The sequence below is a fragment of the Triplophysa rosa genome, linkage group LG2, assembly GCF_024868665.1.
Source record: "Triplophysa rosa linkage group LG2, Trosa_1v2, whole genome shotgun sequence".
Classification (NCBI taxonomy): Eukaryota; Metazoa; Chordata; class Actinopteri; order Cypriniformes; family Nemacheilidae; genus Triplophysa; species Triplophysa rosa.
The window spans coordinates 7,493,894-7,521,180 of record NC_079891.1 but is presented as its reverse complement, the minus strand read 5'-3'; the positions used below and the strand labels follow the sequence as shown (position 1 = coordinate 7,521,180).

At 40.7% G+C, this 27,287-nt stretch overlaps 3 protein-coding genes across 4 annotated transcripts; all 3 read right to left on the bottom strand.

Annotated features, from left to right (window-relative positions):
• Nucleotides 1–1,512: 1,512 nt before the first annotated feature.
• On the bottom strand, nt 1,513–13,909 carry LOC130549032 (guanine nucleotide-binding protein subunit alpha-14-like). The gene is made up of 7 exons (XM_057326167.1): nt 13,668–13,909; nt 7,362–7,546; nt 5,364–5,518; nt 5,145–5,273; nt 4,936–5,065; nt 4,702–4,855; nt 1,513–4,384 (listed from the first exon to the last, which is right to left on the bottom strand). Exons 1-7 carry the CDS (start codon nt 13,786–13,788, stop codon nt 4,194–4,196), a joined length of 1,065 nt encoding a protein of 354 aa, XP_057182150.1. The 5' UTR covers nt 13,789–13,909; the 3' UTR covers nt 1,513–4,193.
• Nucleotides 13,910–17,977: 4,068 nt separating this feature from the next.
• On the bottom strand, nt 17,978–23,398 carry LOC130567206 (guanine nucleotide-binding protein subunit alpha-14-like). Its single transcript, XM_057355162.1, has 7 exons — nt 23,344–23,398; nt 20,980–21,122; nt 20,627–20,781; nt 20,420–20,548; nt 18,584–18,713; nt 18,348–18,501; nt 17,978–18,163 (listed from the first exon to the last, which is right to left on the bottom strand). Exons 2-7 carry the CDS (start codon nt 21,082–21,084, stop codon nt 18,000–18,002), a joined length of 837 nt encoding a protein of 278 aa, XP_057211145.1. The 5' UTR covers nt 21,085–21,122; nt 23,344–23,398; the 3' UTR covers nt 17,978–17,999.
• Nucleotides 23,276–27,281, bottom strand: LOC130567191 (guanine nucleotide-binding protein G(q) subunit alpha-like). 2 transcript variants are annotated; one of them, XM_057355144.1, is made up of 7 exons: nt 27,134–27,281; nt 26,424–26,608; nt 25,543–25,697; nt 25,335–25,463; nt 25,059–25,188; nt 24,403–24,556; nt 23,276–24,253 (listed from the first exon to the last, which is right to left on the bottom strand). In XM_057355144.1, the coding sequence occupies exons 1-7, from the start codon at nt 27,267–27,269 to the stop codon at nt 24,063–24,065; spliced, it is 1,080 nt and encodes a 359-aa protein (XP_057211127.1). In that variant the 5' UTR covers nt 27,270–27,281; the 3' UTR covers nt 23,276–24,062. The 2 variants fall into 2 exon arrangements, with proteins under 2 accessions (XP_057211127.1, XP_057211136.1); XM_057355153.1 differs by lacking the exon at nt 23,276–24,253 and having other exon boundaries at nt 24,409–24,556; nt 25,154–25,188.
• Nucleotides 27,282–27,287: the final 6 nt, after the last annotated feature.

Below are 27,287 nucleotides of genomic sequence, written 5' to 3'. Positions count from 1 at the left end.
GGATGATTTCTCCACCCTGAGACACAAATGAGTGAAAGAGACTCGCACTGCTGCGCGGGTCTATCACAGGTACAGCTCTGAGTGGCTGTAGGGATGAGGGAGGGAGAGATTGAGCTGAATGGACATGAACGAATCTGTCTGTGAGTGACAAATCGCTTTGGAACAGCTGCAAATCTGATGAGTCGATTCAGGTTCAAACCAAAGCTGAAATGGTGCAGTGAGCCATTTTTGGTTCAATACTAGAAAATATACAGTTTAAAGAATTGAAATATAGAACAACAAATACTCTACAAATGAAATACATTTTTAGGACCTTATTTTCATGACAACTCGGCACATTCAAGCATATTATTAAATCTTTGCTGGAAACTGGAAAAATATTAAAATTTGATATTGAACATTTTAATATAATTTATTTTAATGTAAATATTTGTATTATTAAAATAAATATAATGGTTTTAATAATTTAAAATAAACATTATTATTAGAAAAATAAAATGTTATGGGTAAGCTTAATTGCTGTGACAAAACACTTTTTTTGTTATTTTTACTGCTTCTAATTCTAGGTTATAAAAGTATACATTTAAATGTAACCTATTTGGTTAAAGAAGATTTAAACGAAGTATATAACACAATACAGACGTTATTACATGCCATGCAAAAATACACTTCCATTCACAGCATTATGCTCTCAAGGGATCACTGTTTCTGAGTTGGTCTTTACACACAGATTATTCATGGGTTATTCGCCGTCATAAATCTGTAACTTCAGAGAAAAAGACAACAACAAACACCTTGTCAAGCCTCTAATGCTTTTTTGTTTCATGGTATTTGATCATGCTATTTTGATCATCGCTACGATGTTGAGAGAAGCGTGTTGTGCGTTTAGCTACTCACCAGGTCTTGTTATAAGGAAGCAATGGGAGGTGCTCTATGACCTCTTACTCATCAAAGGTTTGGTCCAATGTACATTGCTATGGCAACTGTGCCACACCTGACAGAACTGTAAAGCATAAACCACTGTTACCAAAAACCTGAAGACTGTAGACCTGTGCATCTCATATAAAGTACACTGTAAAAAACATAATTTTACATAATTGTATTTTTTACAGTTTTTTCACATATAATGTCAAAAAAACTATTTTACGGAAATTTCTTTTTACAGATTTTTCATGTCCTTTTTTAAAATACGGGAAAAAAACGTAAAATTACAGAAAAAGACCACAAACGGTGAAACCATGTAATTTTACAGGGATAAAATGTTATTGAACGGTTTATTGCTGACGCCCCAGCTGCCGGAAAAAATCTGTTTTTACGGGGTTTTTTTTACAGTAGCAATATAATGTAATATAGTACTATATTGTTTTTCTTGCTTTGTTTATTGTGCACCTTGAGACCAATCATGTGATACATCAGTGTATTGAAAAGAGGAGAATTTCCATTTGAAAACCTGGGAAACGCAATCAGGAAAGAAAGCAATTATTTTTTACTTTATTTTGACACTTTCATCCAACGAAACTTACAGTACATTCATGCTGTACATTTTTATGAGCATGCCCAAGGATTCATAACTTTATAATTTGGAGTATAGTGCTCTATCAGTTGAGTTAGGCCACAGGAACACATTTGCTCTCTGCGAATGAATCAGGGATCTTACACTCAGTTACAGTTCTAGAAAGTATCAAATTGTTCAACTATTCAATTCTTATGTCCCTGTTAACACACAATCAGCTGGCAAAACAGGCTGACATCCTGCATTATTTGTGCTATTGCCATTTAAGCCTTACCACACAAGCTACAGCATTAAAAATAATAATTAGTCATTGTGATGCAAATGTTCCCCAAAACCGTAGAACCTGTGTAAGAGAAATAGCATATTGAATACATCAACTTTATAGCACATTTTGGGATTAGCAGCAGGTTTTCTCTTGCATGAAAAGAGGTTCGGGACCTCCAAATATGCTGAGACCAGAGGTATCAGCATTACAGTGTACATAAAAACATTTTGTCCGTCAGTATTGAAGTAGGAATGAGCAAAATAAAGTATTTGTGGCTGCATTTGGGTAGCAAAGAAAGTGGCTACATGCTATTTGCATAGATTCAAAGTTTTGTATGTTTTGTCACATCACGTCTGAATTTTTATACGTCATATTTCATTTGAGTAGGCTATTGTGTAACACCGTGCCTACACCGGACAAAATTTTAAATTATAAGGGGCGATTCACATTTCGCGTCTAAAAACGCGCTGAAAACAAGAGCCGCACAGCATTCTCATGGTGGCCCGGGAAAGCATGGCTGACATCTCGACGTCTGTCTCTTCCTGGGCTCGACCTCCCGAGGGAGGGAGCTCCAGAGAATCATCGTGGTCAGATGCCAGAAGGTCGCCCTCCGATGCTGCAAGGGACACCTCACCATCATCCTGTACCGTTGCCGAATACGTGGCTGAGGAACAAGAACGTCAGGCGAGCAAGACGGGGCGTGAACGGTCCACGAGCCTGTGGCTGATGGATTGAGGCTCACGGTAATCCCCATATCACCCTCGCCGTGGAGGACGGCAGGGCCGAAGCCGCTGCTGTCACGGGACGGGAAGCAGACGAGGTGGTGGCTGGGTCCATAAAGAACACAGCCACCCGTGACCGCAAAGTCTGGATCGTCATCTGCCTGCAGTGCGGCCAGGACGTATCCACAAACGCTGCCTCAGCGTGCCGGATACCCGAACACTTGTGGCAGACATTGTGTCCGTCCCCCTCCTCGATAAGGGTGTTGCATCCACGAGAACAGCGGGACATGCCACGCTGAGGAATTTTGCTCTTTTAGAACACCTCTGGTGCTGCCGAGATGCCCAGGGGAAGTCGCTGAGAAAAGGGACAATAAGCTGCACCACATCGTATGCGCATCACGACTGCATCGCTCCCTATTTGCCCTGTTTGCGTCTACTCTCTCTTTGTGTCTATTTTTGTCTACATTTAAAATATCGAACCTGTGTGCAAAAGACGTGAAATGCGAATCGGGCTTAATGGGTTGTAATGCGTTTCTAAGGGCGTTTTCACACATAAGGGTTTGTTTCGGAACCTGGTGCGTTTTCTCTCTTGGTTCGATTCGTTTAGGCATATGTGAACACGGCAATCACGGTAGGATCCGCCCCAAAACAATCGCTCCGAGACCTCCTGAACAAGGTGGTCTCGACCCGATTGCAAACGAACTCTGGAGCGGTTCGGTAGACGTGTGAAAGCCATCCGACCCAACGGACCAACGAACCAGACTGTATCACAATGTATGATGGGTAATTATGTAAAGTTGCGTGACGCAAAAGGGATTGTTTTGCTAATGGCTCCCTGTAACAATGTTCAAAGGAAGGAGGCGGGAACCGGCGAACGTTAAACCAAACTTTTAATAAAATAAACAGACAACAAAACGAAAGTAAAGTGCTGACAGCTCCCTCACAGTTGACTGCCGGCCACACAATAAAACATAACATAAAATCCAGGCCTGGTTCTCTCTCATCCTTCTCCTCCTTATATGCTTCCCGAGCTCCGCCGTGAGAGATGCGAGACGGGTGCAACGCGCAGCTGACGCTCATTATCACTCGCGTTACCGGCCGGAAAATAAACAGATGCACTCTGTTTACTCGAAGAGTTTACTCGCACGTGACTTTCATTAACAAAGTTTGGTCCGTTTGGAAATATTGCCTTGTGAATGCGAACCAAACTAAAATAAATTTCAACATTGTAGCGATTTAACCCCCGGTTTCGGAACAATGCAATCGATACAAAGATGTGAAAACGCCTTGTCGTGTCACGTTGCGCCGGTCGAGTCCGGTGTAATGATGACATAATATAGCTATAGTACATGTGGACCACATAATAATAATGGGGCAGGGGAATAACCCTGATGTAAAGCCCCCTGATTACCACATGGTCTTCATTTATAATTTATTATTTTATCTAGGTAAGTTAGTTTAAAATGGTTTAAAATACTCTAATAGTTAAGCAATCATGCCCCACTTAGAAATTCAGTTTTATAAGACAAATATAAAAAAAATAAAGTTCATTGTAGGCTACATGCTAAATTCACAGAATGCACATTATCACAAGCATGGATGGTTCTGAAGTGGCTCCTTGAGCAAATGTTTATTCAGTTAAATCAGAAATGATAATATTGAGGCAGTGTATCTGTGAGAGCACATTTGTCACCTAACCCAAGTTAAACATCGAAAGGTTGTGTTTTAGAATAGTGTCCTTCACAGCAATGAAAACAAAACGGATGTTCTCTGTGTCGGTTGCGCAAGTAAAATGGGCATAGATGGGTTTCTGTGTGTCCGAGTTCTGTTGCTCATACATAGACAGGATGAAGTTCATTGCAGCATCTGCATCGTTTTTAGGGCCTGCAAAGAGAGCAGACATCACAGAATTTAAAATGTAAGCTAAATTCTGATATGAATAAACAGAAAAATTAATTTGGTACCAATATGTGAGGTACTTATACTGCATGTACTCTTTAGATTCAAAACTTTTTGAAAAGGTACTACCCCAGTGACAGCTTCTGTACCTTTTTTTCTGATAGTGAACAAGTGATAAGAAGTAACTAGTAGTAATTGTAAAGAGTTTGAAGCTTCACAAGCTACAGTATAGTTTTTAAATTGCTTTCCGAACACTGCACTGTCGTATGTCCATAACTGTTGGCACTTTTTGTTTCTCCAACCTGTATATTCTGGAAAATAGTCTGCAAGGTGTGAAGTTGAGATCTTCTCCTTCAGGATGTCTGTCTTATTGAGGAAAAGAATGATCGAGGACTCCTGGAACCAGTGGTAGGTGATGATGGTCTTAAATAGTGCTTTACTTTCTTCCATACGGTTCTGAGATAGTAAAACATGATATTATCATGAATGCAGTATTTATCAATCACAATAACCTGCTATGATGTGATGATGCTAACCTCATGGTCACACTCATATAAGACCTGATCGTACTCGCTCAAGGCCACCAGATAGATAATAGAAGTAACATTTTCAAAACAATGGATCCACTTGCGTCTCTCTGACTTTTGGCCTCCGACATCAACCATTCTGCAGCAACAGGAGTGGTTTAACAACACAGAATAGATCAATAACTTACTGACATCCTCAAATACCCAATAAAAGTCACCTGAAAATGACCGTCTGGAGGTCAAAGATGTACTCGATGATGCCTGTGGTCGGAATTCGGACTCGAAGAATATCTTGCAGGTTAGGCAAGTAAAACGCTGCAGAGATTCTGTCAATGTCATCAAGGTAACTAGAAAACAAAAATACACATAAGTTTAAAAATAAATTTTGTTTCCAGTTAAGTGGCACATTTATTCAAGTAGAAGTATGTTTCACTCACTATTTGGCAGAGTCTGAAAGTTGGAACTCTCTCCGGCGTTCATAGCATTTCTGCAGGCCACCATCTTTCCAAACACTCTTGATAGCTTCAGCATATTCAGAACTAATTGAGTGTACTGTACCTGCTGTCACTGCTGTAAGCTTTGCAGTGCAAGCCTACATCACACAGACAGACACACACACACAATTTTAGTTGTAGTTATTTTTCTAAGACCAGCTTTCTAGCATTGCTGGTGAGTAGCTTAGATTGTTGTGAAATGCTATGCAATAAAAGTAAAATGTTAGCTAGCATTATAATATTATAAGTATTACAATGCTTATTTGTGTATATCGACATCATAATATTTGTGACCCTATCTGATGTTTTTCTTTGACCCAGAACAAATGTACAAAAAGCACTCATTTATTTTTTATAATGAAGGCTAAATATTGATGTAGTAAGGCAGTAAGACTTAATCATTATTATATCAATTTAAAAATCCTCATTATTAAACTAAACTTTGACAAGTAAACAGTCAAAATTGTGATTTCTGACTGAACATGACACGTCACATTTGAAACCAAATACAAGTCTCTAACCTCTAATACATTACTCTTACTAAAACATTTTACTTTTGAGATTTAAGACAACTGTGAGGTTAACTTTAAGATAGTCTCGGGTATCGCCGCTTTCTTTGGCCAAGGCCCGCCCAAGAGGCCATATGACTGACAGGTAAAGCAACCAATCAAGTTTTGTTTTGTGCCGCGTCATGTTTAGAGGCGTGGCAATGTCCCCGCAGTAACAGACCGGTGTACATTCAAAAACGTGTCAAAAGTTCACAGCAACAAAATGATTATAAGTTTATACCTCAAACCTCGCATACTTTCAAGAATTAAGCGTTTAGTCGATCGTGATGAATTCTTATAGCAACCATTGTAAACACGACAGCTTACTTTGCTGGGTTCACACCAAACGCGAACAATCTCGTTACACTCTCTTTATTACTCGAGGGAAAAGTTCGTTATTTTCACGTGAGTGACGCAATCTGACAAATATTTTCAACCTTCGCGGCAATCGCCCCTTTGCATTGACTTTGTATGTAATTTACTCGCGCAAAACGCTTAATTCGCATTTGGTGTGAACCCAGTGTTAGATCAGACGGCTTCGTGTTGTTTTCAGGTGGACCGTTAAAGAACGCGACACGCACGTCTTCCGGAAATCCTGTGAAATTCAACCAATCAGATGACGACTTCGAACATGCTGAAGTGTTTCCAGAAAAGTGTGTCTTATGCATCAGACGTTTAGCCAACGGTCCGTGGGCGTGACGTCTGAGGCTGAGACTAACTTTAAGATGACATTAAGACATTTTTGAGATTTCGGATTCTTAGTTTTCTCTTAAGATTGTTTGTAAAAAAAATTCTTAAATTAGAATTTAAAAATAGCTGAGACAAATGCGGAAACAATCTTGTATAGAGTCAATTGAAAGTTAGAAAGAAATTTTCTTCTTAAGAACGTTTTGTAAATTTTCTTCAGTTTCTTAAAATAAAAGTTCACCCAAAAATAAGAATTCTGTCATCATTTACCCACCCTCTTGTCGTTTCAAACCTGTATGACTTTCTTTCTTCCGCAGAACACAAAATAATATATTTTTAGGAATGCTGTTAACTGGCCCCCATTCACTTTGGTTTTGTGTCCATTCAATAAAAGTGAATAGGGGTCAGTGCTGTTCGGTTACCAACATTCTTCAAAATATCTTCTTTTGTGTTCTGCGGAAAGAAAGTCATACAGGTTTGAAATTACAAGAGGGTGGGTAAATGATGACAAAATTCTTATTTGTGGATGAGGTGTCACTTTAACCCGCTTCATTGACAAATATTTTTAATCAGCAAGCTCTATCAAAAACCACTAACCAGCAAATCCCTCTTAGTCTGCATAAAAAATATATATAAATCTAAGCTGGTCTTTTCAACAGGGAAGTGATTGAAAAGCATGTTTTGTTTCAGAATTCCAGCTGCTTACTGAGTTTTTGGCATCAGTAAAAGGGATGTTCAGGTTCTCCATGGATTGAATCAGGGTCTGAATGGCAACAAAGACATTCTGGAACACCAGATTGGTGTAGGCCTTTCTGTCCTCCTCTGTGTAGCCTTTGCCATGTATGATTCTCATCTGCTTGATGAAGGTGCTCTTGCCACTTTCACCTGTGCCTGTGGAAAGTTTTAGCTGTGAATGCTTATGATTATCAAAGGGTAGTTTCCACTTAGTAATAGTAAGGAATAGGAAAAGGAGATAGCAAATCAAAATGTAATGACTTCATTTGTATCCACTATATGGAAAAAGCACTGTGAACATTCTTTTAACTCATTTTATTTTTCATGAGGGTGAGTAGAGGATGAAAGAATTTGCATTTCTCTCGTGGCCAGCTGCTGTCTTTCTCTTTATAAGTGATACCATAGAAACATTTATTTATGACAATATACTGCAGTATTATTCAACTTTGCACTCATTATGTTTATCCTTTGTATCTTATCCTTCAATTTCTATGGTTTTGTATGTAAACATTTACATTTTTCATTGTGTTTATGTCTTTTGTTCTTGCTTCTTATTGTCGGGTCTCAGGTCTGAGTACTTGTTTGTTTTGTTTCATGTCGAACACATGTTGTGGTTCGCCATGTGTTTGGTGTCTCTGTCTGTTGCCCCACCCCCTCGTTCCTGCGCTTGTTTCTCATTATTGTTTCACTCTCCTCACCTGGACTGGCTTTGGTTTCTCTCTACCCTCCTGGTTTCTCATTTGCGCCTTCTTAATCCCAACGTTTTCCTCCGTCCGTCGTTAGACCGCCAGTGTTTGCTTCCGTGGCGACCTGCCGGTCGAATATTTCTTAGTTCTTGGGTTCCTAATCACCTTTTTCGTCTAGGCTTCAGTGATGTTTTTGCCACCCGGTGTCTACCTCTTGTCTGCCTGCAGCGCCATTCTCACTATGACTACCATGGTTTCCCGGCTGGTCATTTGGATAGCCCGTGGAAGGGTTTTCCTGTCTGCCATGCCGCTCTGCCTTTAGAGGAACTCTTGTCAGTCCAGTATATTACTCCTGTGAATGTCTCCTGTCGGACGTATGGACTTTGTCCGAGCGTATGCTTCCTGTCGGTCTTGTGGACGCAATCTCCAGTGATTACTTCCCATGTGGTCAAGAAGGACTCGGGGATTATTATCTGAACTCTGCTTTATGGATTATTATCTGAACTCTGCTTTATGGATTATTATCTGAACTCTGCCTAGTGGATTATTATCTGTGCTCCCCAGGTGGGTTTTTGTTTCCCTTACGGCCACTTTCCCTATCTATTTTGAGTTTTCCTGTTCCGGCGGGCTATTGTTTTGCATGTTCTCCGGTTCTGCGGCTCTTTATTTGGAAGTATCTACTCTGGCTCATGTGAGTTCTGTTTGGGGGTGTTAATAAAGTCTGTTGAACCCTGCATCTAACTCTCGAGATTTCCTGACAGAACAGTCTGACCAGTATGGAGTCAGCAGGGTCAGATCCACTCCGCTCTGCCCTCGCTCAACAGGGAGTCTTACTGGGGCAGCAAACTACCCGGCTTAACGCCGCTGCCCAGGAGAATGGAGCTCTTAACTCTTGCGTGGTGGTGCTAGTGAGCCCCAGCTGCTCGCGAACCTGAGCCTCATGCCAATAACCCACCCCAACTCTTGTCAGGCATTCCTCTCCCAATGTGCCCTTGTCTTCACTCTCCAGCCCCGTCACTATGCCTCCGAGTCCTCCAAGGTGGCATTCGTCATCACGCTTCTCGAGATTGGGCAATAGCCATTTGGAAGGCCAAGGCTCCTTGCTGCGCCGTATTTGAGGAGTTCAGCAAGGAAATGATCAGCTTGTTTGATGGGATGGCTCAAGGGGATGAAGCAGCAGCCCTCCCTTAGCAAGCTCTCTCAGAAGGGTGGGTCGGTCACCGAGTACACCATCCGCCTTAAGACCCTTGCGGCGTCTTGTGACTGGAACCAGTGCCCTTCGTACCCGTTTTTTCGATGGGCTTAACCCTAGTATTGCCGATGAACTGGCTCCTCTCGACCTGCCAAGCGACCTTGATGCCCTAATCAACCTCACCGTGTGAGTGGAGAGCCGTCTGACACGCCTGTCCCTTCTGGCACATGCAATCCAAGGCAATTCCCGCCCCCACTCTGAAGCCGAACCCATGCAACTTGGGCGCCTTCATCTCACACCTCTGGAGATGCAACAGCGCCTTTCCCAAGGGCTCTGCCTATACTGTGGCAAGGCAGGCCACTTTGCCATTCGTTGCCCGTTAAAAGCCAAGGCCCACCGGTAAAGCGGAGAGTCCTGGTTGGTGTTATTTCTCTGTCAATCTCTCCTTCTAGTCATGCCTTGTTGCCCTTCAAGTTCGAGTTCACATTGAAGTTGTGTCGCTGGCGGGCAGACTCCTCTCCACCATCACGCATGTCACACCCAGTGTAAGTCTTTTTTTGTCAGGAAACCACCACGAGCACATTGTGCTGTACATCCTCGATTCCCCCAGGAACCAAATAGTGTTGGGGTATCCATGGTTCGTACAGCACAATCCTCATGTGGACTGGAGAAGTGGTTCCCTATTAGCTTGGAGCTCATCCTGTCATGTATCTTGTCTTGGTCCTGACTCTTCTCCCATCTCCTTGTCTTGTGTTCCGCAGATGCCGCCCGCTGACCTGACCAGCGTCCCGATGGAGTACCATGATCTAAGTACGGTATTCAGTAAGTTTCGGGCCACCTCTCTGCCTCCGCATCGCTCATACGACTGTGCCATCGACCTTCTCCAAGGCACTTCCCCGCCTAAGGGTCGACTTTATTCCCTACCTGGTCCTGAATGAGAGGCTATGGACAAATATATTCAGGAGTCCCTCCTGGATGGTATCATTTGGCACTCATCTTCCCCTGCGGGTGCGGGGTTCTTCTTCGTTGAGAAGAAGGACAGCTCGCTATGGCCCTGTATTGATTATCGAGGTTTGAACGACATCACCGTTAAGAATCGGTACACCCTACCATTAATGTCTTCTGCCTTTGAACTTTTGCAGGGAGCCCAGGTCTTCACTAAGATAGACCTCCTTAGTGCCTGCCACCTTGTCCACATTCAAGAGGGTTATGAGTGGAAGACGGCTTTCAACACACCAACGGGACATTTTGAGTATTTGGTTCTCCCTTTCGGCCTTACCAATGCTCCAGCCGTCTTCCAGGGCCACATCAATAGTGTTCTGGGAGACATGATTAATAGGTTTGTCTTTGTGTACCTGGATGACATTATAATATATTCCCCTCTCTCCAGGAACACACCCAGAACGTTAGGCGAGTCCTCCAGCAGTTACACGAGAAGCAGCTTTTCGTTAAGGTGGAGAAGTGCGAATTCCATGCCGAGTCAGTTACGTTCCTTGGCCATATCATTTCCTCCAACGGCATCAAGGCGGATCCTGCCAAGATAAAAGCTGTCGCCAAATGGGCCATCCCTGACTCTCGCAAGGCGCTTCAACGGTTCCTAGGTTTCGCCAACTTTTACCGCCGATTCATCAGGAACTTCGGCCTCATCGCCGCGCTGCTTACCGCGTTGACCTCCACTAAGGTGCCATTCAAGTGGAATCATGATGCACAGGTTGCCTTTGACACCTTAAAGTCTGGTTTTGTGTCTGCACCTGTTTTGTCTGTTCCAGATCCTACCCTCCAGTTTATAGTTGAGGTCGATGAGTCGGATGTCGTAGTCGGTGCAGTTCCGAGGGGTGCAAGTGCCGGAAGAGTGCCCAGAGGGCAGGTTGTTGGTGCTGGCTGCACTGCGGCCTGATGTCCTGCAGTGGGGTCATTGTTCCAGACTGGTCTGCTATCCAGGAATTTGGGGAACGCTGGCTGCCATCCGGCAGCGTTTTTGATGGCAATCTCTAGCCAATGATATCAGACAGTTTGTGTTGACATGCCCGATATGCGCTCAATGCAAGCCGCTCAATCGCCCCCCCACTGGTCTGCTACATCCCTTGCCCATTCCCTCCCGTTCCTGGTCCCACATTGCCCTTGATTTCGTCACTGGGCTTCCCCCTTCCAAGGTTAACACCGTGGTTCTCACAGTGGTGGATAGGTTCTCCAAGGCGGTCCATTTCATCCCGCTGCCCAAGCTTCCCTCCGCGCGGGAGACAGCTCAACTGATGGTGGATCACGTCTTCCGTCTCCATGGCTTGCCGGTCGACGTTGTGTCTGATAGGGGTACTCAGTTCTCCTCCCGGTTCTGGTAAGACTTCTGTAGACAGATCGGGGCCTCAGTGAGTCTGTCTTCAGGTTTTCATCCTCAGACCAACGGGCAATCCGAGTGGGCCAACTAGGATCTCGGCAGAATGCTCCGCTGTCTGACATCCTCCAACCCGAGTTCTTGGTGCTCTCAACTCCCATGGGTAGAGTACGCCCATAACTCCCACTGTTCGGCTGCGTCAGGAATGACCCCTTTTGAGTATTCCATTGGCTATAACCATCCTCTGTTTCCGTCACAGGAACCCAACGCTGAGGTCCCATCTGAGAGGGGTTCTGGCCCGAACCGAAAGACTGACCAAGGCAGCGGCCGATCGCCCCCGGTCCTCTCCTCCTACCTATGTTTGTGGTTAGTGGGTATGGCTTTCTACCAAGGACCTGACTCTTCGCGCGCCTTCTCACAAGCTGGGGCCCAAGTTCTTTGGTCCATACCGCATCACGAATGTTGTTAACCCGGTGGTTGTCAGGCTCAGACTTCCCCCCCTCCCTTTGTTGGGTCCACCCTGTTATTCATGTGTCGAGGGTCAAGCCGGTATTCTCTTCCCCCCCTCCACCCTGCCAGCAACTGCCCCGTCCCCCCTCCCCCGCGTCTAGTGGATGGCTCTCCCACCTACACAGTGAGGAGATTTCTTTGTCGTTTGAATAGCCCGTGGAAGGGTTTTCCTGTCTGCCATGCCGCTCTGCCTTTAGAGGAACTCTTGTCGGTCCAGTATATTACTCCTGTAAACGTCCATCTGACTCTCTATTTTATCTAATTCATTCAGCCTTTTAGATTATGACTTTGTAACTTCAGTATACAGTAGTATGCTTTTTGTACAGTATATCAAACTTTTTACTTTTATGCTTTCTGACATCTTTCCACAACATAAATCTTTCTAACGTTAAAGGGATACTTTTCGCAAAAATGACTCCCATAGTATTTATTTCCCCTACTATGGCAGTAAATGACAGATCTGTTTGGCATTCTTCCAAATATTTTCCTTTGCGTTCAACGAACAAAAGAATTTATACAGGTTTGGAACAATTTGAGGGTGAGTAGTTCATGACAGAATTTTCATTTTTGGGTGGACTATCCCTTTAAAGTGTTGGATGTGAATGGGGTATATGCACACAGGACGATTCCGTATACTTCCACTAAAATCTCAGCAATGCTGTTACATCCGGCGCACATAGCATCCATGGGAACAATGGCATACATACGTCGACAACCAAAAAGAAGAAGCACTTCAGGCTATCCGTGTCAAGGTACATCAACAAATATGAAAAAAAGCAAAGTGAACTTTTGCACTTATAAGAGGCATGATCACAGAGGCACTTAACAATGCTCACCCGTAGTGCTGTCCCTTCGCCGAAATTTGAACGTTTTCTTACTAAACACATCGATATCACTTCGTGAAAAATCCCCTCAGTGCTATGAGAGAAGAAATTACCAAACTGGCTGAGATTTTAGCGGAAGTACGCCATCGTCCCGTGTGCATATACCCCTTTGATGCAGACTCCTGCTTTACATGTGAAACAGGTCTGACAAATAACACTTTTACAGAAAGACACCAGATTGTTATCAGCGTTGAAACAAGGAAACACTAGCTGTCACTTGTTCTTCTATTAAGATGTTTAGTAACTGCAAGTAGATTTATACTGAATTATGGCACAAATGGCAAAAATATATGCAAAAAAGGTAAAAAGTAACTAACAGAGTCAGTTTGTATAACCACTTATACTGTACATGCAGCAAGTGTGCACATAAACAATACAGCTGAATCTATCCGTTCATGTTGTGATAGGAATTCACTTTCTGTTTTCCTCTTTGCATGCTTTTAACAAAACAGTGCCGTGTGTCAGTGTCACACAAACAAAGTAATGCTGTACTTTATGATAGCTAATAATTATACATGGACTTCTTTTGCATGTATTTGCATGTGACCAGTAACAGTAACAGAGAATCTAAACAAATGAAACAAAAATGCCTTCTAAAACATGAAAGAATATAAATACACATCATCTGACAATTTAATTGTGTAATTTCTATAAAAATGACATTTGAACTTACCCAACAGTAGGAGTTTTAGTTGTCTAGTGGCATCTTTTCTGTCCATTTTAAGCTGCCTTTCGATTTCTTGATGAATTCGAAAGCTTTCTTTGTCATCTCCGGACATGCAGCAGTCCCCCATCCTGGAGAGCCTGTAACTCCTTCAGTATTCCTCACTTAATACATTTAGCAACTAACTTAACAATAGGTCAAAACAACAGTGAACAAGAATGTCTAAGACGCCTACCTCTAATGCAGCTGGATATCATATGCCGGTAAATTCCTTTACAGGTATTCTTCCTTATTCAGTGGATGGGCAGGGTTGTAGGCTCACGCATGAATGCGTTTGCTCTAATGTCAACTACTTACTCATTTAACAACCATTTTTACAAACAGTAAAAACTAATAACAAACAAATTATTTAAAAGTTGTTGTATTTATACACCTTGTTGATCTTCTGCAAGCAAGACTGAAACTTCAAACACTGGTGATAGTTATACATGTAAGGAAATTGTTGTAGCATTATACATCATGTTCAGAATGTGAAATGAGAGCTTGTCCAAATTGCTGGTTATTCAATGCAGAATGAGTGCAGGGTAGTCCAGCTGGTCTGAAAGCTGTGTCAGTTGATGTTGTTTTTTTGTCAAAGAGAAATTAGACTAAACGTTTTCTGCTACGGTCCTGTCATATGATAAAAGGTTGCAAAGAATTTTAGCCAAACTGTGACTCTGTTATCCTCTCACTTTGTTGATTTGTGTCTTGCACAAGATTGTTTGTGCTATCCTTGTTATGTTCAATGTTGAGTCTTAAATAACATGATAATGTTTTATCTCATTGTGTATTGTCCATGAAACAGAACGAAAAAAAACAAAAACATAGGATCGTCATGCACCCATTTTTTTAAAGAGACACAGTGTGCACAACATACAGAAACATGTCCTGTACATACAAATACATACATTTAAAGCAATATTATAGAGAATATCTCTTAAGCGTATTCAAAACATTGCACAAATCATTGTGAGAATTAAATTACAACACTACCTGATTGATATATTATGAATATAATTTAAGTGCATCTATTATGGAAAGTGTCAATTCTTTATGTATTATTTAATATACTGTATATATTATTTTAACTAATATACCACTCTATTTCCAAATCGATATTAAATGATTTAATATATTATTGATAGTTAATTTAGAGGATTTAGAGTATTGTCCGTCTTTGCACCCTGCTGAAATTGAACTGTAACAAAATGTATTCACTTTAAACGATGCTACCTGTATGCCAATTGGCAAGAAGTGTGTTCGACTGTGCAGACTGTGCAAAATTCGGATTATCAAAACAAGCCCGCACAGTTTTTCATGATTCTGCTATTGCGGCACAATCTTAATCAAAATCAATGCAAAGATAGCAAAAATGAATTTTATCAATTTGTGATGCATTATTTTTACGAGGATAATGCACAGATGTTACCTGTCACTCATGTGAGGTCAGTGAGTGGTCTGTGTGAACCTTTCTTACCTGCTGCTGCCTCACATAAGTGCCAAGGACCAGGCGAAGCAATAATATCCTAATATATGACAGCATAGTGTAAGGCAGCTGGAAAAGTACTAAGAACTGAGTTTGTTTGTGATGCTGGGACACACAACAATAAAACCCTATTTATTGCTAGATCCCGAGGAATGATATCCTGCCCTCCCATCAGGGGTTGTTGATGCCCAGGAACTGAACCCCCTCTTCTTATCACACCTCTCCCCTTCATCTCTTCAGGCCCTGACCACTGGAAATGTCCTTACACATTTCAGAATCAGAATCAGAAGAATCAGAATCAGAAGAGCTTTATTGCCAAGTGTGCTTGCACACACAAGGAATTTTCTTTGGTGAAGGAAGCTTCTAGTACAGACATTCAACACAATGACAATACAATATAATACGATTTACAGTCTAAAACATTCTAAATTGTGCATATATAAAATAAAGACTATTTTACAGAAAATGGGGGATAATAACATATAAGAGACATTGTACAGGGTAGTATATAGTAGAATAAACATATTAACAGATTGTATGTACACTTGTGCAAATGGATAATTTAGTAAGTAGAGGTAGTGTTATATACATGTATACATAAGATGAAGATATAATAAGGCACTATAGTGCACACTATAGGAGTAGTGGAAGTGGAATATTGCTCTTAAGGAGCAGTTATCTGTTTAGGAGGGAGATTGCCTGGGGGAAGAAGCTGCTTCTGTGTCTGGAAGTCCTGGTGTTTGGTGCTCTAAAGCGCCGGCCAGAGGGCAGCAGATCAAAGAGTTTGTGTGCTGGGTGTGTGGAGTCAATGATGATTTTTCTTGCCCTGTTTTTCACTCTGGAATCGTACAGGTCCTGAAGTGTGGGCAGAGGAGCACCAATAATTTTCTCAGCACTACGAACTGTCCGTTGTAGTCTTCGTAGGTCTGATTTGGTGGCCGAGCCATACCAAACAGTAATTGAAGTGCACAGAACAGATTCGATGACCACTGAGTAGAACTGGGTCAGTAGCTCCTGTGGTAGGTTGAACTTCCTCAATTGACGGAGGAAGTATAACCTCTGCTGGGCCTTCTTTACAATTGAGTCTATGTGGGACTCCCACTTCAGGTCCTGAGAGATGGTGGAGCCCAGGAACCTGAATGACTCCACAGTATCCACAGTGCTGTCCAGGATGGTGAGGGGAGGAAGTGATGGAGGGTTCCTTCTGAAATCCACTATCATCTCCACTGTCTTGAATGCATTCAGCTCTAGGTTGTTTTGACTACACCAGGCAGCCAGCTGAGCAACCTCCTTTCTGTAGGCAGATTCATCACCATCTTGAATAAGGCCAATGACTGTGGTGTCATCTGCAAACTTCAGGAGTTTGACAGAAGGGTCTGTAGAGGTGCATTCGTTTGTGTAGAGTGAATATAGCAGTGGAGAAAGAACACATCCTTGAGGAAAAAACAAAGAGTGACAAAGAACAAACAAAGAAAAAATCTCCAAGAGAGGACGAGGGTGCGGCTCATAACTGATATTGTGTCCTATAGAATCGTGCACCTGATTAATCGATGCCTAAAGCCGCAGTCAGACATGAATTTGAGCATGCGAAGATCATTTGGACGGTGGTACGAAAATGGGCGGGTGCGATTCCTCAATTTTTTACATTTCTATACCAGTCACGCTGTGACGTTTTGATCTTCTATTGGTCTCATGCACTCACGTGAAGTGAATTCGCAGGTCAGAGTTCACCAAACTTGAACTTTGCTACGCAGCGAAATGAGAAATATCGTTGGACAGGCTTGCGTTTCCCGGTCTGTCGCATTCGCATGCGTATGAATGGAGGTCAATGGAGGGAAAGTCAAGTGTGACCTTAACCTTAACGGCTTAACTCGTCATTTGGGGGTAGCGTGCAAAACTGACTGTTCAAAAATCTGTTTGAATGGGTATGACGCCTCTGGATCTAGATTTTTGACTTAAAAGCGGCGCTGCCCAGACCGATCCGTGTATGGCACAAACTAGTAAATTTAATCAATCCAAATATATAATATATAACTGTAAGCAATTAACATGAATCTAAACCATGAGAATAACTTAAAACAGCATGTAGCTCATACAATATCAGACAATCAACAATGGAAAACACTGGGGTGTTTACATTTACATTTAGTCATTTAGCAGACGCTTTTATCCAAAGCAACTTACAGAAGAGGGAAACACAGTAATCAGACTGTATACACAGTAATCAGACACACCTGGAGACAATAAGGGAGGGGCCACAGTGAAAGACCTACAACAGGAAGTGAAACAAGATACCTCAATAAAAGACAAAAGCCTTATAACCTCACATACAGCAAATAACTATTTTTTTAGGAAATTAAAAAGTTTGTGATTTTGTATCATAGGAAAAACATACATTTTCAGATCAGCATGCAATGTATAGTTTATATTATTTCTGAGTTCTTTTAAGCACTACTGTTTCCTAATTGATTAAAAAACAATATTCTTAGTAGAACTTGTTAAAAATGTTATTTTATAGCAACAATCTGTAAAATCAGTTTGTTCCTAAATAAAAGCCTTTATTTTTGAGACAACATTTTGTCTCCAGGTATGTTCCAGTAGATAAATAAATTAAAAAAGAAATGATTGAAAAAATGTTTTTTTGTAGACTTACATGGTAAATTCACAGAATGCACCATAATAATCAATCACAAACATTGATGGTTCAGAAGTGGCTCCTCAGCAAATGTAACATTTTTTCAAATCAGAAATAAAAAATAAGGCAGAGGCAGTGAATCTGTAAAAGCGTCCTTGTTACCTAATTTATGTAAAACTCCTTAAGGTTGAGTTGCAGAATGGTGCGCTTTGAAAACAAGTTGGATGTTCTCTGTGTCAGTTGCGCAAGTAAAATGTGCATAGATGGGATTTTCTATGTCGGAGTTCTGTTGCTCATACGTGGACAAAATGAACTTCATTGCAGCATCTGCATCATTTTTAGGGCCTACAGAGAACAGACAACTTTTCTATCATATGTAGCATTATAAAGTCATTCTGTGAAATGGAAAATTTCATTCATTGATTTGATATTCAAGTTCATGTACATCAGATTGCTATGCTTCTCAATAGAAACTGTTGCTGTATTTAGTGTTAAGGTGTCAGGTGTAAAGGTGTTTTGGTTTTCCAACCTGTATATTCTGGAAAATAGTCTGCAAGGTGTGAAGTTGAGATCTTCTCCTTCAGGATGTCTATCTTATTGAGGAAAAGAATGATCGAGGACTTCTGGAACCAGTGGTATGAGATGATGGCCTTAAATAGCGCCTTACTCTCTTCCATACGGTTCTGTGGTGGTAAAACTGAATTCATTATTGTAAATGCAGTATTTTTCAATCATATCAATCTGCTTTGATGTAAGTATGCTAACCGCATTTTCGCACTCGTATAAGACCTGATCGTACTCGCTTAGAGCCACCAGAAAGATCATGGAAGTAACATTTTCAAAACAATGGATCCACTTGCGTCTCTCTGACTTTTGGCCTCCGACATCAACCATTCTGCAGCAACAGGAGTGGTTTAACAACACAGAATAGATCAATAACTTACATACAGTATCTCACAGAAGTGAGTACACCCCTCACATTTTAGTAAATATTTCATTATGTCTTTTCATGTGACAACACTGAAGAAATTACACTTTGCTACAATGTGAAGTAGTGCATGTACAACTTGTATAACAATGTAAATTTGCTGTCCCCTCAAAATAACTCAACACACAGCCATTAATGTCTAAACCACTGCAACAAAAGTGAGTACACCCCTAAGTGAAAATGTCCAAATTGGGCCCAAAGTGTCAATATGTTGTGTGGTCACCATTATTTTCCTGCACTACCTTAACCCTCCTGGGCATGGAGTTCACCAGAGCTTCACAGGTTGCCACTGGAGTCCTCTTCCACTCCTCCATGACGACATCACGGAGCTGGTGGATGTAAGAGACCTTGCACTCCTCCACCATCCATTTGAGGATGCCCCACAGATGCTCAATAGGGTTTAGGTCTTCACCTTTACCCTCAGATTCATTAGCAAGGCAGTGGCCGTCTTGGAGGTGTGTTTGGGGTCATTATCATGTTGGAATACTGCCCTGCGGCCCAGTCTCCGAAGGGAGAGGATCATGCTCTGCTTCAGTATGTCACAGTACATGTTGGTATTCATGGTTCCCTCAATGAACTGTAGGTGCCCAGTGCCGGCAGCACTCATGCAGCCCCAGACCATGACACTCCCACCACCATGCTTGACTGTAGGCAAGACACACTTGTCTTTGTACTCCTCACCTGGTTGCTGCCACACACGCTTGACACCATCTGAATCAAATAAGTTTATCTTGGTCTCATCAGACCACAGGACATGGTTCCAGTAATCCATGTCCTTAGTCTGCTTGTCTTCAGCAAACTGTTTGCAGGCTTTCTTGTGCATCATCTTTAGAAGAGGCTTCCTTCTGGGACGACAGCCATGCAGACCAATTTGATGCAGTGTGCGGCGTATGGTCTGAGCACTGACAGGCTGACCCCCCACCCCTTCAACCTCTGCAGCAATGCTGGCAGCACTCATACGTCTATTTCCCAAAGACAACCTCTGGATATGACTCTAAGCACGTGCACTCAACTTCTTTGGTCGACCATGGCGAGACCTGTTCTGAGTGGAAACCTGTCCTGTTAAACCGTTGTATGGTCTTGGCCACCGTGCTCCAGCTCAGTTTCAGGGTCTTGGCAATCTTCTTACAGGCTAGGCCATCTTTATGTAGAGCAACAATTCTTTTTTTCAGATCCTCAGAGAGTTCTTTGCCATGAGGTGCCATGTTAAACTTCCAGCGACCAGTATGAGAGAGTGAGAGCGATAACACCAAATTTAACAAATTTAACCTGCTCCCCATTAACACCTGAGAACTTGTAACACTAACGAATCACATGACACCGGGGAGGGAAAATGGCAAAATTTGGGCCCAATTTGGACATTTTCACTAAGGGGTGTACTCACTTTTGTTGCCAGCAGTTTAGACATTAATGCCTGTGTGTTGAGTTATTTTGAGGGGACAGCAAATTTACACTGTTATACAAGCTGTACACTCACTACTTTACATTGTAGCAAAGTGTCATTTCTTCAGTGTTGTCACATGAAAAGACAAAATAAAATATTTACAAAAATGTGAGGGGTGTACTCACTTCTGTGAGATACTGTACATCCTCAAGTATTCAATAAAAGTCACCTGCAAATGACCGTCTGGAGGTCAAAGATATACTCAATGATGCCTGTGGTCGGAATTCGGACTCGCAGAATATCCTGCAGGCTGGGTAAGTACAATTCTGCAGAGATTCTATCAATGTCATCAAGGTAACTAGAAAACAATAATAGACGTAAGTTTAGAAATAAGTATATATATATATATATGTATAAGTATATATTCATCGCTCACTATTTGGCAGGGTCTGAAAGTTGGAACTCTCTCCGACGTTCATAGCATTTCTGCAGGCCACAGTCTCTCCAAACACTCTTGATAGCTTCAGCATATTCAGAACTAATTGAGTGTACTGTACCTGCTGTCACTGCTGTAAGCTTTGCAGCATACATCTACACACATGCACACACACAATTTCAGATTTATCATTTTAGAGTAATTAATTTAGTAGAGTAATATTAAATAAAAACACCAGCACTACAAAAAGCACTAACAAGCATAAACAAGCAAAAAACAGATTAGACTTGAAATACAATTCTAAGCTGGCCTTTTCAACCGGGAAGTGGTTGAAAATCATGTTTTCTGCTTACTGAATTTTTCAGGGTCTGAATGGCAACAAAGACATTCTGGAACACCAGATTGGTGTAGGCCTTTCTGTCCTCCTCTGTGTAGCCTTTGCCATGTATGATTCTCATCTGCTTGATGAAGGTGCTCTTGCCACTTTCACCTGTGCCTGTGGAAAGTTTTAGCTGTGAATGCTTATGATTATCAAAGGGTAGTTTCCACTGAGCAATAGTTAGAAATAGTCCTCATACAATAATTTACAACAAAAGTAAAAATTCTGTCATCATATATGCACGTACTTCAAAAGCTGTATATTTTTCTGTGCACCACAAAAGAAGATATTTTGAGAAATGTCTCTGTGGTTGTGTATCCATACAAATGAAGTCAAAGGGGGCCAGTGTTGTTTAGTTGCCAATGTTCTTTAGAATGTCTTGTTTTGTGTTCTGCAGAAATTAGAAAGTCATACAGGGGTAGAATGACAAGAGGGTGAGCAAATATTTTTTTTGGGGGGGTAAACTATTCCATTAAAGCATTTTCCCCCAGTGGAATCAAATAGGAGCATCTTTCCATAAAGAAAGTGCTTGACTGAGACATGAGGGCAATGAAAGAATGACAGAATTTTCATTTGTGAAAGAAGTAGCAGCTTTAAAGACCTCTAGTGGTGAAAATCTGCTTATGATCCACCAGTAAATATGAAGCTATTTCTACAGCTGGTGTTTATTGTCAGACTTATTATGGAATTGCTGTAATATAATATCTTCTTCCGAAGAGGAGAAAATGTTGTAAATAACAGGGCCAGGTCTGGGGGGCTATAGGGTGGCATTGCCCCTCCAGATTTTTCTTGGCTGACAAATAAAGTAATTAAAAATTAAATACTGATATTCAAATACTTAATCGATACATGTTTGTATGATCTATCAAAAATAAAGATCTGTCAGTTTAATCACAGAAAAATAAAAATATATATATGCAATGAACTATGATAATATATCTGCCCAACCAGAATATATGATTGCCCCTCTGTCGAGCTAGCTTAGTATATTGGGCCTGATGAATAATATTTGTTTTGGTATAAAATCACTGTTAAACAGTTACACCCTAACATTACACAAAAAATGACGATAAAGCCTATTAAGAACAAGGCGTTTGTCACGTTGCATTGTACCACATCTATTGGGGACTGGGTTTCTGGATTTCTGGGTTCTAGTAATAACATCAGTATAGACCGTTTTATTGGTCGCACGCACTGGCCTGAAGTTAATGTCCTGTGTTTGGTTATAATATAACAATTTATTTTATATTCATATTAATTCACATTATTACACGGCTGGTTGGAATGTTTGATTCTGATTGGCCAGTCATTTGCATGTTGGTTATTCCCTGATAACAACTGCTCAAAACTAATAACACACGGTAACCCGGATGCAGGAAATCGTTTTTTTTGACAAATTAAATATAAATATCTTTCAATAACATATATGACATTATATTTACAAATAATTAAACCAAAATGACTGTGACATTTGAACGTCGTTTCTTACCTTAAAACCGAAAGTAAACGGCTTTTCCTTGCGGATGGTCTGCATTGGGTAAAAATGAGCTAATAAAATATTTCTAATTCACATTTCATGTCCAGTTTTTTTCTCATGTGGCAAGTAGCCGTGTAATAAGCGGCATAATGTTCAAGCAGCCGGATGTTATACAAGACCCGTCTGGTCCTGATCACACTGCCAGAGCTTATTTCTGCGATAACAACCGGCTGCCTGTACATTATCCCTTACTTAATATTTTATTGTATATAAATTGTATTCAATTAATTTAAAACTACTCAACGGTTATTTAGTCTTTGCAAAGGTCTACAGAGGCTAAGTTTGGGACACATAACGTTTGTTTATGTTGTTGCCACTGAAAATATAATACACATCTGAGCAGAGATTCGTCATGCTTCATCTAGAAAATCAATGCTTTATCATTTTGCTTCATAATTCAAACATACTGTTATCTAATTGAAAAAACTTCAAAAAATACTAAACTGAAACTGTGGCCCAATAATATTTAGAAATTTATGTTATAAAATATATGCCAATGCCAAGTACGCAATGGGGACCTGGCCAAATGAAGAATAGGCTATCATATTGGTTGTTTTCTATCATTATTGAATTATTTAAAAATACAGATTTATTTATTTTGACAGATCCTTGACATTTGGAGGCTATAATGCATTCTTTACATTTGTACTGCATCTTGCCTTGTAGTGCAACTGCAAACTGAATGTTTGAAAATAACTGCACATATTGACCAAAGTTTTGTTACACCACACTAACCACACTTTCACAATAACAGCAAGAGTATCATTAGGAAATTTATTACAAAAAAAAACGTAAACTCACAGCAACTTTCTCTTTTGGCACATCATCCCGTCTAGATGAACATAAAATGTTCTGAAAAAATGAAAGAAAAAAAACCAGGGCAACTTATTGCCTGTGGCATTATTATTAGTTTGGTAGTACATAAGATAACTTCACCAGAAGGAAACTTTGGCACTTAGATTTAATGTAACTCTATTGAAATCTAGCATTTCTTAATAAAAGCAAGTGCTTTGCAGGGCAGAAAAGCATCTTATCTACTGTTTACTCTGACTTAAGAGTACCACAATAAAATACCACACAAGTACTTAAAAGTTTTCTTTAGTGTCTAATGAGCTGATAAGAATTGTTAAATGTGCTCAAGGAAGAGGAACCTACATAATATTCATACAGTAGCAAAAAAATGTGAACATGAAAATGATCTAATACAGAACTAAAGATCTAGAAGGGAAAGTTACTTAATCCAAAATCTTTATAAGTGCAAAATAAAAGTTTAATAACACAATATTTTCTATTAAAATGGATTAACACTCAAAGACCTTGTGAACATGCTTCAATGTGCAAATAAATAGTTATGTAGTAAGCAGCTTATGTTTCCTCATACAGTTAATTTGTAAATAACATAAGCATCAAACAGAATCAATGGCCTCCTTATACAATGAAGTCAGACTATCAGTCAGACTCAATCTGTCTGAACTGTCCATTAAATGCAAGACAACACCAAAACTGTTAACAGCTGTTTTTCAGACTAGATTGTATTCCTTCAGTGTGTGCTGCAAGATGGTGTCTTTGACGGCTGCAAACACGAACCGGATGTTTTCTGTGTCCGTAGCACACGTAAAGTGAGAATAAATTATTTTGTCCTTGTCTGGATTCAGGTCGACAAACATCTTCAGGATAAATTCCCTGGCGGCTTGAGTGTCTCTTTGGGGTCCTTAGGATAAATGAGATGAGTCTTGGTAAAGTGTTAGGACAAACTGACCAACAATAATTTAAGGTTTGTAAATATTGTGAGACAAAATTGTTGCTTACTGGCCCAATACAAAAGAGCCCACCCCAAGCCTCTGTTATATGTTTACTTACCGTCAAATTCAGGAAAGTAATCTACAAGATGTGAAAATATTATTTTCTCCTCTAAAAGATCTTTCTTGTTCAAAAAAAGAATAACTGATGCATGCTGGAACCAGGGGTATGTTATTATCGTCCTAAACAATGCTTTGCTTTCTTCCATTCGATTCTGTGGGGAAAACATTCAGTGGTTATTTTAGGCCCGCAATCAATAGTAACCGAATCGACCTTCTGACAATTTCACAAAACCATTAAAGTGCTTCCATTAAAAAAAATGAAAGTGTTCAAAATGAAAACAAATGTGGCCTCTACTGGTTATTAAACTACACGTATTCACACACAGCATTGTGTGTGTTAATGGGTTTCCATTAATAAAAACGCATTTCCAAAATTGGGAGCATACCCACGTAAACCATTACTTTTTAGTTTTCCAATCTGTTTTTCAAGGTAAAATATATGTTTTTATAAATATCAACATCCCGTGATATGCAAACGTGAACCTTCCCATTGCATTAACAAGCATGAAATTATGTCATTGTCATGAGGGTCCATAGGGGTGCAGTCATTTAATGTTTCATGGTTTTAATGACACATGATGACAAACCATCAAACAAACCACCAGCCCATGTCATAAACGGCATTTTGGCTCCCTCTGCTGGTAATTAATTTACCTCATTTTCAGACTCTATCAGAACCTGGTCATATTCACTGAGTGCAACCAGGAACATGATGGAGGTGACGTTTTCAAAGCAGTGAATCCACTTACGCCTTTCTGACCGTTGGCCACCTACATCCACCATCCTGATGGAGACGGAAAGGTCATGTGGTTAAATCCTACACTTACAATCTGGGAACATAAAAGCATATGAGCACTGGACTGAATTACATAAAGTTCTTCCATAAGTGCTGTGATGAATGACAACAAACCACAGCAGGTACAAAGTTACCTGAATATGACACTCTGTAGGTCAAAGGGGTATTCAATGATGCCCGTTGTGGGCACTCTGACCCTGAGCACGTCTTGCTGGGTGGGAACATAGGAGTGATCAGCAATGCGATCCAGTGAATTTAGATAGCTGTGGACGAACAAGGGGAACAAGGTCAAAGATCTTGGCTTAGATAATAACACTACAGAGATCTTATTTGTAGACTTACTATTTTGTGGAATCTGAGAGCTGGTACTCTCTCCTCCGGTCAAAGCACTCATGGACTCCTGGGTCATTCCATAAACTCTGGATAGCATCTATGTAAGGGCTGACAAACATGTAAACTTTCTCGACATCCACTTCTCTGACAATGTTTGCATTGGCCTGTGAGAAGAAAAGGTATTTAAAAACAAAACCCTCCCTAAAGTCACATCCTATTTATTCCTCTACGTAACCTGGTTACAACTTCATTGACCCATTTAACTTAACTTTGTTAGTGTTTTATCATCTCACTACACCTGACCCAATAAATTGAAGCTGAATCTGGGCTGTAATGTCACATATTATTTTGACTATGCGCTGGAAAAATGGGTTTGCCTTCGGGGCTGTCTAGAATTATAAAAAAGCACAACAACACATTTCTGCAAGGCACTGAAATTGTATAATTAATTTCATAGCTTGGAGGGGTAATTTTATTAAGCCTGGGCAACATGATTAGCTAAAGTGATTTTATCTCTCATGGTATCTGTCTCAGCGGTTGACCTACTTCATGGCAAAATTACAGAATGGCCTCTATAAATGCAAGATGTCATCGGGAAGTTTTATATGTACTGTATACAGATACTAATTTCTCACATCTATTTCCTGTCACTTTTGAACTATGCAAAAGTGCTATCATATGCCACTTTTCATTTATAGTTGACAATGAAACACTTTAATGATGCTTCAATGAAATAATTAAATTCAAAGAAGTCACATGATCAAACCAGGACAAAGCATGCAAGAACGTAACCAACCTTTCTATGAAGAATGCAACTAAACATCTTGGTAAACGGGTAGCGTAAGAATGTAAGAATGATATGTGGTTGATGATGTGGTGAATGGCTATACCTTATTTTGTTCATATTTATAGGGGATCTGTAGATTATCCATAGCTCTTATCATGGCCTGCATAGATGTGAAGATGTTTTGATAGACCAGCCTGGTAAAGCCTCTCCTGTCGTCCTCTGAATACCCCGAGCCATGGATGATTCTCATCTGTTTAATGAAGGTGCTTTTCCCACTCTCTCCAGTCCCTGAAAGCAGAAAAGTGAGTTAGATTCATTTCTACGACTCGGTTCCAAAGAGCTGGTGTTTTTGAATGAAGCATTATCATAAGTGTTCTTCTTAAGTTAATTTTGTGTAGTTATCAATTTATATTCTACATTTTGTGCGCTAAATTTAGACGCTTATTAGGTCTTACTTTGCAAATAAACAAATTGTGAGTGATTCAACCCAGTCATTTGAAAGAATTCAATAAAAAGAATCCACTCATTTGTATTTTTTACACAAGCGCTGAGATCAAACGTCATTCACACCGCACCTGCATGCAAACATGAACTAAATAAACTGCACTGACAGCTACTTCATTAAGATTATTGCGTAAATTATTCGGCAATTCAATTGTGCGTTTGTATTTGACTGTGCACTCAACATACTGCAATGAATAAATACATAAATTGATCTAATCAGGAATATGAATAAATATCGAACTGACATAACGCAGTGACGCGTAGCCGAAAGTTTGGTGACATGATCGTGAGAAACGCAGGATCTTGTACCTAGCAGCAGCAGTTTGATCTCGCGCCACGCGTCTTTCTTGTCTCGTCGGAGCTGCCGCTCGATCTCGTCGTTGATCCGCCGCGCTTCTTTCGCCTCCTCGCTGAGGCAGCACGCCAACATGGAATCCAGCGTCATGGTTCTCCTGTAAAACAT

Excerpts from the sequence above, each read along its gene's own strand:
- LOC130549032 (XM_057326167.1), bottom strand. The coding sequence starts at position 13,788 with ATGGGGGACTGCTGCATGTCCGGAGATGACAAAGAAAGCTTTCGAATT. Across the intron at positions 5,066-5,144 it reads CTCCAGACGGTCATTTTCAG|AATGGTTGATGTCGGAGGCC; the intron begins GTGACTTTTATT and ends CTGTTGCTGCAG. Across the intron at positions 4,856-4,935 it reads TATATGAGTGTGACCATGAG|AACCGTATGGAAGAAAGTAA; the intron begins GTTAGCATCATC and ends TTACTATCTCAG.
- LOC130567206 (XM_057355162.1), bottom strand. The coding sequence starts at position 21,084 with ATGAGAATCATACATGGCAAAGGCTACACAGAGGAGGACAGAAAGGCC. Across the intron at positions 20,782-20,979 it reads TTCAGACCCTGAAAAATTCA|ATGTATGCTGCAAAGCTTAC; the intron begins GTAAGCAGAAAA and ends GCATGTGTGTAG. Across the intron at positions 18,714-20,419 it reads CTCCAGACGGTCATTTGCAG|AATGGTTGATGTCGGAGGCC; the intron begins GTGACTTTTATT and ends CTGTTGCTGCAG.
- LOC130567191 (XM_057355144.1), bottom strand. The coding sequence starts at position 27,269 with ATGACGCTGGATTCCATGTTGGCGTGCTGCCTCAGCGAGGAGGCGAAA. Across the intron at positions 24,557-25,058 it reads TGATAGAGTCTGAAAATGAG|AATCGAATGGAAGAAAGCAA; the intron begins GTAAATTAATTA and ends TTTTCCCCACAG. Across the intron at positions 24,254-24,402 it reads TTACTTTCCTGAATTTGACG|GACCCCAAAGAGACACTCAA; the intron begins GTAAGTAAACAT and ends ATTTATCCTAAG.